The 18914-nt window shown below is 40.5% G+C and overlaps 1 protein-coding gene across 5 annotated transcripts in view; it reads right to left on the bottom strand.

Moving 5' to 3' along the window:
- Positions 1-1404: 1404 nt before the first annotated feature.
- The window catches only part of CABIN1 (calcineurin binding protein 1), a 94232-nt gene continuing 76722 nt past the window's right edge, over positions 1405-18914 (bottom strand). For 4 of the 5 annotated variants that reach the window (XM_004934335.5, XM_004934336.5, XM_015275462.4 and 1 more), the window contains exons 35-38: positions 15744-16035; positions 5553-5717; positions 3432-3658; positions 1405-2789 (exon numbers count right to left, since the gene is read on the bottom strand). In XM_004934335.5, the coding sequence (XP_004934392.2) occupies positions 2646-2789; positions 3432-3658; positions 5553-5717; positions 15744-16035 (828 nt within the window). In that variant the 3' untranslated portion in view covers positions 1405-2645. The remainder of the gene's footprint in view (positions 2790-3431; positions 3659-5552; positions 5718-15743; positions 16036-18914) is intronic. The other variant, XM_015275465.4, reaches the window with a different exon arrangement.

Below are 18914 nucleotides of genomic sequence, written 5' to 3'. Positions count from 1 at the left end.
ACAGTACACCATTTAGCCATTGGCAGAAGAACAGGATCTGAAGGAGGAGGCCTGTATAATCACACCAATCTCAGTAACTTCTTGGGATTGACAAAAAGCCCTCCAGCTACGCGATACCATAATGGGAATAAAAGATCGTAGATTTAAAAAAGAGAAAATCAGATAAAACTTTTGAATATAGGATTACAAAAATCTAAGAGTACGTCAGCAATGTTCAGCTCTCTGAGCTGACTTGAACAGCTTCACTTACTGTTCTAATTTTTCTTCAACAAAACATTGAACCCTTCTGAAAAAAAGGCCTAGAAATCAAAGAAAGATCAAGATCATGCACATTAACAAGCACTGGGAAGTGAAAAAGCAAAATGTTTAGAAGAATAAAGATAAACAATCATTTTCAATGGGCAAATTCATTTAAGACAATCAAATGTTCAGTCTTCATACCTCAAACCAATACTATAAGCACGGGCCTATGAATTTAAACATCATCACAGCGTTAGCCTTACACACTGGTGAATGTACGTTAGCCAGTAAATGTACTTAATTTGAGTGAAAGAGTACTATTTAGAATGAGGTATCCACGTTGTCTTCCATTTCTCATAAAAGGCTGATTTCTATTTTTTCCATGCTATCTTCTGCAACAGCAAACATAACCCCTGATTTTCTGATGCTACCTTAGGCAATTACCATTCAACGACTACACAATATGCTATACATTGTGTTTACAGTAACTTACAGCAAATTAACGAGCAAACAAACACTGAAAACGTTAGTACTGAAAATATCCATTTGCTTTTGCCGTTCAGTTACCGTGATCTTCCCCACATCATCTGTATCCAGCTCAGCTATCACTTGCAGTAAGTGAACAAGTCACAGGAACAACTGCTAATATGCTCAAGATGGAAATGCTCGCTTCCCTACAAATTACATTTTGTTCAAAACAAACAGCCCAGAGTATGAGAATAAAGTTGCAATATTTTGTTTGACAGTGCTTCTTTCTATCTAGGATCCATTCATTATTCTTACAGGAAATGAATGACCACTGCCAAAACAGATTAAACGCTGGACTGTACATCAAGGTACTCTTCCCATGTGATCATATTTACCATGTCTTCTTCCTTACGTTGTTCATCAGTATTCAAAGACACTCAGATGAGAAAGAATTCAGATCATGTCTCAGCAGGAAAGTGAGCCCACTGCATGCATTCTTGGCAGCACTGCCTGACTCGACTCAGGGTCACACAAGACCAAATCCATCCTAAGATTTCTGGAAGTCTTCAGAAAAGGAAGAAGATTTCTTCCACCCCCTTTCCTCCATTACCCTCTTCTCCAAAAGGAAGGGAGGAGCAGAACATATGCCAGAACCATGGCACCTTGCCCTCTCAGATGAACAGAGGAAGCAGCAGGTACATTTCAGCTTTATTAGAAAAAAACAGAAGTTTATACAAAGCTCTGCATTTTACAGAAAACCACCTCCCCCAAACACAAAGAGAAATCCAACATGGCAAGCTGTATGCATTTTCTTTTTTCATATACATACATATATATATGTACACAGACATATATATATATGTGTGAGCGCACGTGTGTGTGTATATATAGTGTGACGTAGGTTTTTTTTGCATGGTTTGCATTGATTATTTTACAAAGGTAATATTCAGTAAAAAAAAAGGTCTTTGTTACCATTATTTTCTCATATAAATAACTGTGAGCAGTCCCTCTGCAGATAGATAAAAAACACCTTTTCATGTCATTCTGTAAAAAACAGACATTACTGAAACGGTACTGAAATCTTAAGTCTTTTTCAATACCACCATAAAAATAGCATCTAGCCCCCAATTCAAAATGCTTGTCCAAGGCATCAGAAGAGAAAGGACTGTAAGACAATTCTGGAAAGATCAGTTCGTTAAGCCAACATTCAGGTTGGTAATTTCTGCTGGACCTCATGCACTGGTGTGAAATGAGCACAAACAGGAGGCCAAGCTCTCTGTCTGCCTAGATAAGCTGGTTCTTTGCCTACTGACACCGAGACAAATTCCAGCAAAGCACATAACTGTGCCAAGAAGCTGACAGCCCGTCTGCTCACCCTTTTCACCCCACAACACACTTTGTTAATAAAATTAAATCCTCTACCAGGTCAGCAAACTTTTTCTACTCCATTCACCTTAAAAGGAGCTAGACTAATCATGGCAAGACCAGACAGAGATTCTGCTGTTGAATCATTGGGAGAAAAACTTAACTAATGGCAAAAATGTAAAAAGACAACTAAAAGGAAGAAAATGCTATAGAAAAGAGCTATTGGTTTGAATCCCAAGGCTCTGGTTGAAGAAGCAGAAACAGTAGAGAGATGTCATTTGCAGCTAAAAAACAAAAAAATCCTTCCGTTTACTGAAGTTAAAGGTGACGGTGTGGTCCAAATGAATTAACTGCCTGGTAAACGTTTTTCTTCTGTTAAGCACCATGATGGGGAGAATGGCGAAGATTCTGAAGGCAATACAAGTGGTAGTGGTGATAACAAAGGTAATGAAAGTGAAGAACACAATGATGCAGATTAAATGGTGAGTAATGCCAACGAAGATGTTTGGACTGCCAGAGATGTGGCAACAAGAATGGTTATATGGTTGGTGTTGATGATGGCCAGAATTCATTCATATGTCCATGTAGTCATCATCTTCATCAGTATCACTTTCCAGAGAGGACTCCTGGCTTGAGGTCTCTAAGATTTCCAAAGCTGGCTGACAAAGGCTCTCCTTCTTTACATTCGCTGCGGACTGAGCAGACAAAATAGCAGACTGATCCCAAAAAGAGAGAGAGAGAATATATTGCTAAATAGTCAGGATAAACCCATGATCACAGGGATAAAAGCCAACTGGTTGCTATTCCGTCACATTCAAAAGCCCTCTTACTTCCATAAAAGATATGGCAACCTAATGTGAAACGACATAACATTAACCAGTAGGCTTCCCCACAGTCAATATTCTAGTAGCTTTCACTAATATAAGAATTGCAATTGCTGCACTAACTCCCTCACACATTTTGATAATTCTGTTTGATTCCCAAAAAAGGGATACAGATTAGGATAGCTGTGATGCCACCCATGGCCAGTATTTCACCACTTCTTAAAAACTGAATCCTGTTAATAGTAGCTAGCATCTTAGAACAAAATAGAATAGCTCTGTTGCAAGTGACGTACAAAGACCACCAAGTCCAACTATCTGACTACATCAGGGCTGACCAAAAGTTAGAGCATATTATTAAGGGCATTATCCAAACGCCTCTTGAGCAGAGACAGGCACGGGTCTTCCACTATTCATGCTACTTCTGGTTATGAACTGGGGACAGGAACAGTTGCTCCTTTTGCATGAATATTTTATTGAGGGGCGAATTAAGATAAAAACAATAAGCCAAAAAAATTACTGTTTCCCTTTTATTACCTTTAATTTTTGCTTGGTCTCTTCTGAAATGCTGCCCTTTGGAGAAAGGAGGGTGGGAGTGGGTGGAGTGACAGTGATCTCAGGTGGAAATTTGGTGACAGATGAAGGTATGAAAAGCTTTGGCATGTTGGGCAGAATGCGAGTTTTTACTCGGGTGCCATCTGTCTTGTTCTGCTGACTTCCCAAAGTCTGTGAACTGGAGCTGAGTTCAGGCTTGGAACTGGAGGCTAAACAGAAAATAATAAGAAAAACATGTTAGGAAGCTATGTAGGATTTCAGATGTCAAAGAAGAGGGAGCAGTTGATTGTCAGACATATGGTTAGCTCAAAGGTCTTTCTTCAAGTTTTGCTTTAATTATGATTCAGAAACAGAACAGTAAAGCGCCTTAAGATTCTATAATGGCAACTGGAAATCTTTCTGGGCAGCAGAAACTCAGTTTCTTTAAACCATGCATTAAAGTGGCAGTATTGCACTGACCCATCTACATTTAGATTAAAGGCTTCCCCAAATACCATTTTCCCACTCACAGCAGATGTAATTACCTTACTTTTGCATTCTCTAACTGGTTCTCCATTCTGTAATGCACCAAATAAAGCTAATTAGTTTTACTTAAGTCTTTTATAAACTTCCCCCACTACAGTGTTGTCTCTTTAGTAATTGAAATGTCAGCTCCTATTTCCTATCAATTCGTATTGTCAAGATCCACCATCAGTTAGCTATGTTTTCAAACAAGGCTTTGGTAGTTTCCACTCCTGTCCTCACAAATTAAGAAAAATGCACAGTAATATCTGTCAACATTTCCTCATTCCTCTCCTCAAATTCTGCCATAAAAAAAAATCTTTAGGTATAACGTCAACAAAGAAGCAAGATCCTCGGTGTGCTCATGTTACTGTACATCACACTGATTAGCACCATCATGTAATTTCTACATACTCTTCAATAATGCTTATTGTCTTTACGGTCCAAAGTTGCTAAGAAAGGGCTTGTCTCATGAGGCAAAGAAGGATCTGGCCCTTCCTTAGGCACTATCACAAAACAGTACATATGCAACAATAATCAGCAGAAGACAATGCTTTCACATTCAAAACTGAGAATTTAACATAAATTTATTGATATTTTACTAATAGTGATGCTTCAAGTGGATTTTTTTTAAGTTGTATGAATGAAAACATCAGAGTACCTCAGATGCATAATAGTAACAGGTGTTTTAATGTACATTTTTCTGGATACACTCTCGTTAAATCTTTCTCTTGAAGGTTTCTGGAATTGGCAAGGCTACTTAAACACAGCAAAATAAAATGCCGGATCCCTGATGCTATCCTGAAAAATAAACATTACACTGACTGCTAAGGGATGTGAAATTGAATTGTATGTTCTCAGCAGTATACAAGAATGTAAGAACTGCCACAACAGATGAAGCTTTCCAACAAGGTCAGTGACCCATCTCCATTTGCAGACAATCAGTTCAGAGCAGAGTACCAGAAACGCTGCAGTAATCAGACAGAAGATAATCTGACTCTCACAAATAAGAAGAGAGATACCCTGAACATGAATATCTATGTTTATGCCTGTCTGAAAAATACAAGTTTTACATTTTTCCAGTATAAATACCAACTCCTACTTCTCTGCCCCCTTTCTGAGAGGAGGGATGGAAAGCATTGACTGTTGTAAGGCTGGCTTTTATGTTAACTTGGCTCAGTCTGAGCTCAGTCTTTATCGCAAAAAATCATCTCCTTCTGCTATATATTCCAGTAGTATAATCAAGTGCTGCCATACTGCCCTGTATAAGATTTCAATTAAAAGAAAAATTCTACTTTCAAAGAAGCACAACCTACATAGCACAATAGCCTAGTACTGGGAGGTTTTTATTTGGCCTTGCTGCTACGGTACTTGGTATGTGAGTCATGCACCAAAGAGAATAACCATTAAGGGACGACAAGGAACTTCTCCAGGAAGCTGTGACACAGCCAAGAATGCCTCTATACTCTGAAATACTTTACAGGAGGGCAAGCAGCAGAGAAGCTCTGTAACATGCATCACAACTATCCAATCAATCAATCTCTACAGACTGATACTCAAAGGAGCACTAATTTTCAGCACCGAAGCACAAAAAGCTCCTACCTTGGGTACAAACATGTCCCGAATCTGTGCTGGTCACTGATTCCACTTGCCAACAAACAGGCTCTGGTGATGGTGCAACAGTAGCCATTTTCATCTGCTGACAAAGCCGTGACTCCTGTTGCTGAAATCCAAGACCCTCCAAAGGCACTTCAAGCTCTTCTTCCTCTTTATTAATGAAAGATAATTCACAGATTAGCAGACATGCTGATCTCTTTCCTAAGCCTTAGTCCTTCTGCTGTCTAACCACCTGCTAGAAGTTGTTGTGGGTTTTTGTGTTTTCTTTATTCTTCATTTCATAACTATACAGTGACTGGGTGAAATTAAATACTGAGGAGCTGAGATGGCAATCACAACTTTTTCATACTTGGTGCCATCAATTCAAATTCTTAAAGAAAAAAAAGTTCTTTAAAAAGGTGAAGAAAAAAATCTGTTCTACAGCATTCCCTGCAAGAAACAAACGCATGCAACTGACCACTAACCTCTGCAGACACAAGGGGTGAATCACTTGTCATACATTCAAAACCAAATCCATCACCCTTAATGATGAGCTATGTGTGATCGATGGGTCTCTCTGATCTGCAGTCATGGGCACAAGCTATGCTGAAATGCAGCTCACTGCTAAGAAAGATTAATTACTGTGAACATCCAGCAACAGGGCCAAATCTGTTCTTTCTTTCTTCTTTATTTAATCAATATGAAGCTACATAAAATGCTCAGTTTTCAGTGATAGGCCTAAAAAATTAGTCTAATATTCCCATCTTCTGCTACTCCAGAATTTGGGATCTTTACAACTCATATCCTAGCGTGTCTGAGCACAATCTCACAGCCATGTATCAGTTGTATCTGCTTTTCTTACACACAGGGCTACATGTTGTACCTAGCAGGAGTAATTTTCACTGAACTACTGTGAGCTGCTAATGACAGCCCTTTCTGGGAAGGGCAGAGTGGAGCAGCAGCTAGCATTTCAAGGCTATAGGTACACAGACAAGCTCTCATTCTCTCACAGAAATGAAGATATCCGTTAACAGCAGAGGGCTGCCCAAATATGAATTATCTTACATTAACACAGGGTAAGACGTACACAGTTACTGCAGACAAGCAGATGGAATATATACTCACAGCCTAACTTCTCTAAAAATCCTCCGATGTCCACATCCTAAATTCATTTAGGAGTTGGTCTGCAAGATGTCCTAATAGGGAATATTTTTCAACTTTTCCACATTGGAAAACTACTGTGTCCCCCAGCCTCCCTATGCATTGAAAACACTTCACCACTGTAGAGTAAAAGCTGATATTCTTGACAGAGCTTGGCTAAAGTCAGATGGACGCAGTCTGAAAGATGCAACTTTTTAATTGTATTGTATTTCCAGGGTTCTTGAATAATTTGCAGCAAAAAAGCTTACCAAAGCAGGCTGTAAGTTCTTTCATTCACTCATTTTCATTGGTAAAATAAAAGAACCCATTATCTAAACTGGTAGCTGGCAGCCAATACAAGCCTTAGGATAAATGAGTTTGCTTGCAGAGAATTCTCCTATAGTTCCCAAAAAGGAAAGGTCACACACTACAGCACAGATCACAGCAGCCTCTGTTCTGTGATGTTCCACTCTCCATCAAGCACAAAATGGAACGGACTAGTGCAGAGGAACAGTTCTCATTCTCTTTCCTGCACAAAACATGGTCCTGAAAGTAGGAAAAAATAGTTGCATCTGACCAATTCAGCTTCAAAGAACACAGAAGGAAGCAGTACAACAACGGGAATCTGGGTTAGGAAAATTCTAACTCATTGTTTCCCTGTTTGTGAAATAGAAGAGAGCTGAAGATCATTCTGTGTGCGTGCCTGCTCTTTACATAAGACACACGCACGATTTAACTGCATGCTGACAAGTACAAGGGACCATATGAAGAAGGATCAGCCCTCGTGTGGCCCAAAGCCAATAAACACACATCCCACTACACTGCAAGCAGCTGACAACAAACGGAGTCTAAACCCAGACTGCCACACCGAAATGGCTACGAGATACTTGATGAAAGGATAGAGCATTACATCAACGTTTGAAGAAAAGCAAGATGAAAACGATGTTTTCAGATCACCCTGCCAGGCAGCTAAGACAGCAACTCTATTTTGCTTACTCCAACACTAAGACTCAGAGTCTTAAGCATCTAGGTAAGTAGCAACAGAACCTTACTTATCCACTTGTTAACCAAGGAGGCAAAACACCAATTCCTTTGGCAAACACAATGCCATATCAACCGGAGATCCTGCAGCTTTAACTATACTGCTAACTGAGAGCAATTTTATATGTGCTCAACTGCTAAATTACAGTGGGGACTTAATAGTTCACCATTCAGAATAAAAGCTCTGATTTGCATTATTGTTTAATGACTGAACTCTACCTCTTATGTTGATTATAATCCTTGTTTAATTATAAGATATATCACTGCTTAAGCTGATTTGCTGAGCTTTACTTAACTAAATTATGCCCCCCTGACAAAGCTCTTTTGAGCAGTGTATTTCTAACCAGACGCTGCAAGACTGATACAAACCTACTTTCTTTTAGGAGGCAGCAGCTTCTCACACAAATCTCCATCTTTTACATCGTATTTGTTTTTCTTACTTTTGGAGGTATTGATTTGTAGGCGTGGTAGAACTAGATTTAATTAGAACAAAACGGCGTGTCAGCCCTCCTTCGTGTAGAAGTGAATGGAGATGAAAGGGCAGGAGTTTGGCACACCAAGCATGTATTTCTATTGCTGCACTTCTAGAAGCAGCACTTGTTAATATTCTATCAGGCTGCATCTCTCAGTACATCCAGAGCCACTGCCTGGTAATGAATCCTTCACTGTCAGGTGCTAAATACACACTGACTGAATTTTATCCCCTGATTGGGTGATACACTTTACTCTCTTATGGCTGTGCAAATCTGTTTTTGTGGTAATAGTCACTTTCGTGGCATTATTTCTAAGTTCAAAATTAAGTTAATGAGAAGAATACATATTTTTTACTTTTTCCTAAGATCCGGCTGTTTCAAGTGTCTATAATTTGCACCATCAGTACTTCAATACAGTGCACGAATACATCTTTTTTCCATTACAGACAAACAGGGCAAAAGGCAGAAGGATAATGAGGAAGCAACACACAGCTGAATCTCCTGTTATACGACTGAAACAGACTGCTGAAGAGAGTATCCTGGTATTTACCATGTGGACAATGCTGCCACAGCCCCGAACACCACGTCCTCGTTTCTACTAATAAAAACTTTCCCCAGGGAGGGAAAGACTTTGCTAACTCATGAGCCACAGAATTCTTCACAAGTGCAAGAGCACGGGAATACAGAACTACAGCACAATCCAAAGGTGTCCTGGAGCTCGGATTGAATCTGAGTTAAGAAATCTTTTGGCAGTACATACGCAGTACTTGCACTGCTCTCGCAGGCTTTCCAACGTTAGCTCTACAATCCCAGGTTAAAATAAAAGCAGTTTGGGAAGATGTAATATGCATTGGTCTCCAGGCTGAAGATGGGTCATGTACTGCACTCCGGAGATCAATTCAGCACTCTCAGCCTCCTAACGCAACACAAGAAAAAGCATATAGAAAACCCACAGATCTGCAATGCATATGAATATTTACATGGAAAAGTTCATCTCCAACCGAGCTGAATTACAAGTATTTTTGTCAGCCTTCCCTTTCCCGATAGCTGTCTGAATACATATAAAATAGTATACACATAGAAAGAAGGACATCATACCTCTCAACATCTCCCTGCTTTAGTGAGGAAGAAACAAGCTGAAAACAATTCAATGCAACAACCTACTCCAGCTTTCCTCTCCAACCTCTTTCCACTTGTTGCCAGGGCAACCAGTGTTTGCAGATGCCTATAGCGGGCGCTGGGTTCATGACTTCATCACCGTTAATATTCTCTCGCTGCCTCTTTAGACAGAGAATACAGTATATACATACATCCCCATACTATAAACACAGAGATTATACAACTCCCGCACCCTTTATTATAGGAAGATGACAATTTATGTCCTATTTGGACGTGGCTGTATGAAAATATTCACTCTGCAGTTTGCAGATGTGGAGAAAGTTTAAAAGCAGCCGCACTGTAACAGCAAGCAGCTGCTCCACTGCGCTGTGCACTTCATTGCTCAATTTCCTTCTGCTGTCAGCTACAAGGAGACATTAACATCACAGTGTTATAAAACATTTTAGCTGGGTTTTCGAGAAACCCTTTAGTCATGCACTAAACCTCTTACGTGAGGGCTGAAAGACAAGCCCAGAAAATGTGACTGGCACCTGGAAAAATGTTTTCCAGTTGCTGGGGGAGGTGGTGTGAAGTGCTGAAGCACAGATATGTGAAAGGCTACGAGCAACTCACGGTGCGTGCACAAAGCATCATTTCATTATGGGAGAAGGGAAGGAACTGAGCTTTGAACTCCAGAACAGAACACCATCACGATTTCAGACCTGCATGCCTGGAGAAATGAACGGAGAGGAGCTTCAAGGGCTTAAACAAAGTGGTTGTGCCTCTTGGCTTCACCCCTCTGCAAAGCTCCTTCCCCAGCACTTCTGTGTGTCAGACAAAAAGCCTGAAAATACACGGCTAGGATTTAGCACATCTGTACCACCTTGCCCTCCAACCACTTCAGAAGAGTAACGACTGCATTCTGTGCCTGCAGACACGAAGAAATACGTACTTCATTTGTCCCAGTGACAAAGGACTCACTTTGTATTTGAACAGCCATGCAGGGTACATGTAGTTTTTCACAGAGCTATCACTGATTTACCATACAAGCTGAATGTTTTTATGTTGATGGAAATGCATCTAATCTGTTATTCCCTGGCACGATGGAGTAAATATCCTACCACACTTCCAAAGAATAGCACTAATGTGTAAACAATTAATTTTCAATATTCCATCTGCCTCACCCTCCGGCGTGTTGGGAATTTAATACAGTTTTTTTCCCATACAGCAGTTGCAAAAGGGCATGGAAAGCTTGAATTTGCAGGAGCTCAGAGTTTCCTCATACACTGTGCTACCAAGTCCATGGAAAGACTGCGCTGGAACACAGGTTGGTTCAGCTGAACGCAGCTCAGTTAAGAATGCTGACCCACAGAAACAACAGAGCCGTGATGGAGATGCCTTTGTCACGAGGTGCTGCACCATACACCACAGCAGGCAGTGACACTGGGTACATTCAGTTCACCAAGGCATGTAGTAAGTATACTCAGTATCCTTCTCCTTACTCTTTTACCTTCTCCATGTTAATTCTCACTTTCCTGCCGTGATGTTTATTCCTAAAAAAAAAGCCAACCACACCACAACAAACAATGAAGTCATAGCTGTAAGTATTTGACTTGAAATGCCAAATTCAGGAAATTACATTCAAAGCTGACACACAGAGCCATGTGTTAAAAATTAAGCATCAGAGTAATTTTGGAAGCAGAAAGCTGTGCAACACGAGTTCTACAGCTCCCTGAAATGAAATAAATTCAAACAGTCTGGTGAACAGAAGTTGGCACTGTACTAAGATGGCATACTGCTGTATTTATAACTGGGGTCCTGTCTATTAGACAGTGGTATCAGACATACCCCACACTCCTTCCTAACGCTGAGGTCAGCTGTGACAGAACAGCACTGATGTTAGTAAAGCTTAAAACAGGCGGCTGCTTTGAAAGTGCTTCTTGGGAATAGCCCCCAGTCCCCAGTAGCCCCCAGGCCCCTGGTATGGACAAGCCATGCTGGGGCAGGCTAACAGTGCTGCCAGTGCAGTTCCCATGTTCAGAACCACTTCCTGCTGCTCTCAAGCTTCCTAGAGATGCAGGAAGTTGACAAGTGTGCTGGTAATGATACGCTCTCAAGTACAGTATTAACCTTCCTTCTCTCTGTGTTAAAAGTCCAAACCAAAACAAACAATTCCAATAATCCCCAACACCTTCAATAAAAACAATCAGTGGGCCTCGATCAAAGAGATAACAGTTTTGTATGCAATTATATGAAGTTTCAAATGGCATTATAAGAAATAGTTAATTGATAGCTGTGTTTTAGTACTGGATTTAGCAGGAGTACATCATTAGAGAGCATCACACAGCAGTACCTGTGGACAGTAAGTCACTCATCTGTGGTCTGCTCCTTGTGAATTGGTTATTCAACAAATGCCATAAGCCTCCTCCTCCTCTGCCAGTATTTTTCATCCTTCTCTGGCCTGATAGCCAATTAAGCACAATACAACTTGGCAAAAGCAGCTCTTAGAAGAGTGGGGTTTCATTATACTATTTCAAGAGGATATTTCTAAGAACTCTGTAAATGCAAAACCTGTGCAGTAGGTTTCTAACTACATCTCTCTTCAGCCTTCGTTTGTGCAGCAGTGTGTAAAACATTCATTCTGCTGGCAGCACTCTAAAACTAGTGCACAACAGAAACATACTATAACAATATAGCATCACTACCATGTTATTTTCCAAATCTTTGTGGTCTCCAGAAGATGTGTTCTCTGCTAGTGCAAATATCCATATGCCGGAGCTTTACCAGGATTTCCAGGGGTATCCAGAGAGCTTCTCTGATCCCAAACCTGCCCAGCCCACGCTCTGCACCAGGCTTCTTACCATCACCTTACCATCACAGGCCAGTTTGTTGTCTGCTGTTCCTGCCCTATTTGTTCTCACTGATAAACGTGAGCACACACAACCAACAACAATTTTAATTTCAATTCTGCATAATGTTGAATTGAATAAAGAAAATTAAACAAAACCAATCAAACAAAAGGAACACCACAAAGAACCCAAAGGGTAAAGATTAGAAATAGGCATTAAGTGTACCGAAAAACTTTTCTGGAATGAATTTATTGCAATAGCAAACTGAATCAGTGTATTTCCAAAGGGAAGAGGAAAAGACACAGCTGACTGGGACTGCCTGAGCACCAGGCAAAAGGGACTTAAAGAGTCATTCACAAACAGGAAAACCCCTGCTGACATTCAGTGGTGAAGCTGTTTTCAGAGCACATCCATTGTGAAAAATAAAAAGCTTCATGAAAAGGAAGGATCAGACAGGAGGAAGTGAGAATGCCAATGCCAACACAGGAGGCAGATGCAGAAAGAGACTGCAGAGCTGGCTGAAGGCCGCCTGGTTGATTTCTATCAGCAACCTTGCAGTCACTAACAGGTGACTTCCACTCAAGGATGCTACAAAAGGCATGAGGTTACAAGTGCTTAAAGATGAGATTTTTAAAGCCTTGGAGGAATTCAGTCTGGGGAACTGAGGTAGAAAGCTGCCGACATGGAAAACAAAGGAGGAAATAACAGAAGTCAAGTTGCCTACAAGTGACACAAGAACACAGAGTCAAAGGACAGGCACATACAGGAAAGAATCCTTACACCAGGTAACTGCTGGAAGAGCAATGTGAAACGAAGCTCACGTGAGGCCCCAGGCCTATGGTCAATCTATAACATTTTCTGTGTTTCAGCTTTTTTGAGCTGCTTGTCGAGATCAGCTCTGTACTCTATACTGTATGTATACTCTGTACTCTTTCCAGCAATTTAGAACAGTGTAACAGCAGAGCAATGTGATGCAATGGAGAGGGTTTATCCTAATTACCCTATTTACTTCCCCCAGAAAAAACTACAGGCTGAGTCAAAATACTTACAGTTCCAGAGTCTCACATACATTTATGCCTACCTGTAGGAATCTCTCATACTGAAACTACCACTTCTATTACTTTGATGCTGGATTTCACCATGCTGTATTCTGCCCTAGCTTGTTATATTACACATAAAATCCCACTAAAGCATTCACAAAAGAAATGAGTGGATACTTTGCTTTTAAAGCCATTACTTTTTCTAGGTGAAGGCACAGAAGATGATAGCAACTGACGTGCAATATTCTCACACAAACAGAGAAGGAAGTTACAAAAATGAGACAAGAAAAAGATGAAAACAGATTACTCTGAAACAGGAACAGAGCTAATGAGAGGCAGATGAAAAAGGAGTAAAACTGAATTAGAAATAATCTTTTTTAAAGGAGGTGGGAGCAAAGGTAGGAGAATTAAAAAAGAGAAGAAAAGGAAAGGACACAGCAGTAATTGGTATCTTTCTCAGCTAGAGAAATGACCTGTCAGGTAAGTCTGAGAGCAGAAAGCCAGATACAACACACACACTCCGCACTGGAATCAGAGCTTTGCAGAGAGCCTCTTGATCTTCTGACACATGGTTTCAGGGTTATAATTATGGCAGCTAGCTCTTCCATCTCCCTCAACCAAGATGATGTATAGAAAGCATAAAAGAAGAAAGAACAATGCGAAACCTCCCCACCTTAACAAAGCCTGGGAAGTCAAAAGATGAAAATAAACGTTCTAATCACTGCAAGGCAGCCTGGGAAATTGCAGAGAGGAAAGCACATCAGAAATGCTCGTGAGTTTTGTTTGAAAACTGAGAGAACGTGCGAGCTCTTTATTTGCATTGTCATTCCTACCAGTCTCCTTAGTAAATGCACAGTAACTACATGATCTAGAGGATTTTCTTCCTCGTTGTCTAGGCACAAACGTGAGTGAATCCCTGCAGAAAAGCCTGTCAAGATATCTTATAACACCATGCAACACCATTCCTTCAGCCTCATAAGAACAGTAATAAATGTGGTTTACACATTGACTCAGTTATTCCCTGCCTTATCATTCCCCTTCTTCCTCTCGAGAAGATTTCTCCCTGGTTCTGTGAAAAGGGAAAATTAGATGGTTATGATGCAATTCCTAATACAGGATGTTAAATTTCAATATCATTCTGTACTCAGAGCCCAGCAAGTTGGGAAAACTGATTTCTCCCCAGTCTGCTCTTCATTGCCAATGAATTCAGAAGACTATATGCATTTAGACATCAAGGCTGGTTATGTAAGGGAAAAAAAATCCGAAGTATATAAGTCACGATATGAGATTACTTTAACAAAATACTTAAATATCTAGAGTAGATCAGTCTGCTAATTATGAAATGATATTACGCACCACTGATTCCAACGAATATAGGCACTATTTCCACTGTATCCTCATATGCCACTTTCCCTAGTACCTGTATGCGTGTGCTTCATTCAACGTTTTATCTGAGCTCTTATTAATCTGCCTACGGCATTTTGAGTAGCTTTAAGGTTCAAGCTAGTGAGCAGATGGAGTGAGCATGAAAAGTAGCAGAAGCTTTTTCAGACAGTGTTCCTGCTAAGGATGCAAAAAAGTACAAGCTATAGCAGGTGCTCTGACACCTTGATATGCACAGCGTCCCACAAATAAGCACAGCCGTGTCTGTGGGCACCCAAGAGAAGTCTGGGGCTAACTGGGGCTAATCTTATTCATTCCCAAAGTGCAACAATACTGCCTCGCACAGCGATTTTGATTCCTGCTAACAACATCATCCTGCCATGATGGCGTTCTCATTTAACTCTTCTCATCTAGACAACCTATATAGGACCAAGCACATAACACCATCCTGAGCACATCACATCATCTTTCTACAGAATAAATAACATTTGTTTTGCTTCTTCAACCCTTTTCTGTAGCCTAACCTTGCACATAACCATACTAGGACTATAAATACATTTCCAGCATTCCAGTCCTGCCAGATACTTCTTTTCTCAAATGTGAAACATAATGGTGGCGATATACTAACTTTATGAGTCATGCAGAAGCTTGGAATTTTCACAGTATTATTTATCTCTACACACATATAAGTGGCTGTGGTATCTATGCATCTAATTATGTTAATCAGTTACTTACAAGTCAGATGCGGGCTATCCACCAGTCTATTTCAATTGCAATCACTTTTAAAACATTTGAGGTATTTGGAAGAAATTTATCTTTACCTCTTTGAAGAAAGACAACAAACCTTTCAGTGCCACTAGAGACTTAAATTATGTATGTAAAACATGGTTCTATTTTTAGGCTGCTATGCCATGATTTCATATGCAAGTTACATTCAGTGCTCTTTACTCTAGCCTAGTAAATAAAATATGTATTAATTTTATACATGTGCCCCAAAACAAAATCTCTGTTTCATACACGTGCCCCAGAACAAAACCTCTGTTTGTACAGCCTTTTGAGTATGGTCTAGTGATCAGAAAATGAGACAGAATCAGAACTCAGGCACTGACTCACCATGTGGCCTTTGCAAACAAATCAGAGAAGGCCAAGATGTTCTGTCTCCCTGAGACTTACCACGTGCATCACTCATGCTGGGAGCAGTCTCTGCATTCTGACTCCGGAGATGTTCAGTGTCCCTGTGTGACTCCTGGGATGGAGGCACTGAAGAAGATGCTGAGGAGGAGGAGGATGAAGAGGAAGAGGCTGGTTTGGATTTGGAATGCAGATCGTTCAATCTCAGGAGATTTTCAGGAGTCACAGTGTCTGGATTCACTGGGGCAGGATGCAGTGTGGCTGGTGTTACTGGGAAGAAGCTCTCTCTGTTGTCCTTCGTATGCTTTGGGGTTGTGGGTGTTTCTGCTGTGGACTGTGCAAAACAAAAGAGGACATGAGAAAATACACGCCAATAATTCTGTACATGCTACCCGTTTCAGTGACATTTGCAGGCAGCACAACTATTTGTACACAGAAAACCCTAAAGCAAATATAAAATCAGTCGTTATTATCAAAAATAAAATAGAGAACCTCCAAATGTTATCTTTTACAGATTTTTCTGTTCCTTAATCTATTTAACAAACCATTGAGCATTTATTCATATTCAAAGTTATAATGCTTTACTTAACAAATCCCTCCCAACAACATACTTTCCTGAAATCCATCAGTAAACATGAATTACCAACTCTTATTAACAAAAATAAATTTATTTCATTCAAGAATATGTTGCCAAACCCTTGTCCTGAATGAGCAGCTCCACAATGCTTTAAGAGAACTTGCAAATGATTAAATTATTTTTTGTAGGTGACATGAGAAGAAATGGGGAAAACATGTAAAAAAACAATCAGCCTAATCCTACATCGTAAATTTCCAGTAACTGCAGAACTGAATAATGTTGGTGTCCTATTCAGAACAATGGCTCCAAGAGCAACACCTTCCTCTAAAGCCAGAGCCAAGAATTCAATGCAAAGCTGTTAGTTACGAAGACTGAAGAGTGACATAAATTCACCACAGAAGGAAATAAAAGCACCCATGGAATGAGTATCTTCTCTATAATTTTTATGAGTAATAAAATAAAGCATTCTTGCCTGTGAGGCCACTGGATGTATTTAATTCATGTTCTTTCCAGTCTTCATTTAATGGAGACTTATTGTACCATAAAAGATACGGCTGAGTGGAATCTCAGCTGCCTATTCTCTGCCTTATACCTTTACCTCTCATATCTCCAACATGAATGATTTTAACCATGGTAATTACAGCATGTTTGGAATATAAATAAAGAATTCTGTGGTCAGATGTGGAATCACATTAAGCCCTAATGTCTTGGATGACTGAAGATTTATTACAATGCCCAAAGAATAAGCAAAATTTAACTGGGAGAACAAAGTAAACATCAAATGGAAAAATCATGCCTTGGAGTTCAAGGCTGGAAAGCATACACTTTTTTTTTTTTTAAATAAACAGTGGAATGTATTTTTAAAATTCCTGAAGTTGATTAATTAATCTCTAAATAGCACATGATTACATCTGTAAGATCTAATGTGCACACACACACAAATTAAATACTCAGCTACATTCAAACCAGTTGTCACACAGGATCCAATAAGGTCGATTCTACCTCTGAAACCAGCAAGTTCCTGATGGATAAAGCATCAGTTCCAAAACTAAAGGTCTCAAGATGCACAACTGGGATTACATAAACCTGAGGGATATTAAACTGCAGAAGCTTTATGCCAGAAGTGAGATCACTGGAGGAAATGTTCTCAGCTGTGATTTAGAGGGAAAACCCCTCACACCCATGCACTTCATTAATTCACATAATACATTACATAGAACCTGTAATTTCTGTGCTCGTATTGTATTCACTGTTTTTCCCCAGCAGAAATATATGAGGGTACTACCAGTCGGTTGCTTGCTAGCAATATATCTGAACCTCAAATGGCATTTCTCTAACACAGCACAACTATTATCAGAGGCTATTTGGAAAATAACTCAGCAGGACTGGGACGGTACTCGGAAGGAAAATGATTACTGACAGAAAGAACATGGCATCACGGGGTAATTCCGGCTGGAAGGGCTCTCTGAAAGGTTCTCTGCTCCAACTTCCAGCAGAGCAACACTGACCCAGCTCAGGTTACTCAGGGCCCGCGTCAGCCCAGTCCCATGCATCTCCAGGGATGGAGGTTCCATAGCCTCCCCGAGTCTCTGTTCCAGTGCTTTGCCACCCTCTCTCTCACTGAACATTTTTTTCCTATCACCTTATCCAATGTTGTCTTGCTGCAACTTGTGACCGCTGCCTCTCATTCAGCTCCCTTCTCTCTACTGTAGATGGCAATTCAAGCTCCCACCCTCCAAGAGCCTTCTCCTCTCCAGGATGAAGCAACCCAGCTCTCTTCAACTTCATTGCAATAATGCCATGCTGCAGACCCAGGTTTAACTTCTTGTCCCCCAGGAGCCCAAGTCTCTTTGGGAGAACTGCTACAGTCAGTGACATTGCACAGGGGTCACTCTGCCTCAGGTGCAGGACTCCGAATTTCTCTTTGTTGTCTCTTTTGTTGCAGTCCCTGTCAATGCAAGCCTCTGAAGATCCTCTGCACAGCAAACCCTGCTCTCCAGCTTTTTTCCTATGCCCTCCGAGATGATATAATTCCTGAGCTCTCTGAAGGCTCAGTATTCCATCAAGGGATTAGAGAAGATGCTACAGAACAAGTCTGAGGAACACCACTGGGAACTGGCAGCTGAGCAGAAGGCTGGTGGCTGCCACAGCACATCTCACTAGGCAACAGAGGCACCAACAAACACTGGTGAGAGGATGGCCTTCCTGTAACTTGTAGATGATCAGGGACACGAGGAAAAAAAGTTGAGACTGAAATAACCCTTACTGGTATACAGAGATTGAATGAATTCATATTCCTATTTCTCTCAAGGTACAGATGTCCTATCAGGGGCAAAACGAAAAACAAATTCTATTTTTAATTGGTTCATCCAGATGAAGTTGCAGGGTTTCTTTTTCCAGAGACTTTTTCCATAGAAAATCAGCCTGCCTCATAAGGACAGTAAAACTTTAATTGCACATAAAGTCAAGTCAAAACTAGGATGTTTGTGTCTCAATAAAACCACGACTGAGATTCCTTCTGCGCAGTCAGAAAGTACCATCCTGTACTAAAGAGTAGCAGCCATACATTTTTGTATTTAAGGCTTTAAAAGGAGCCTTCTGGACATGAGCTATTAAAGAGTCTTTTAACCTAAGAG

This window comes from Gallus gallus, chromosome 15 (genome assembly GCF_016699485.2).
Source record: "Gallus gallus isolate bGalGal1 chromosome 15, bGalGal1.mat.broiler.GRCg7b, whole genome shotgun sequence".
Classification (NCBI taxonomy): Eukaryota; Metazoa; Chordata; class Aves; order Galliformes; family Phasianidae; genus Gallus; species Gallus gallus.
Note: the sequence above shows the minus strand (reverse complement) of the source record. Positions and strands in the feature narration are given on the sequence as shown.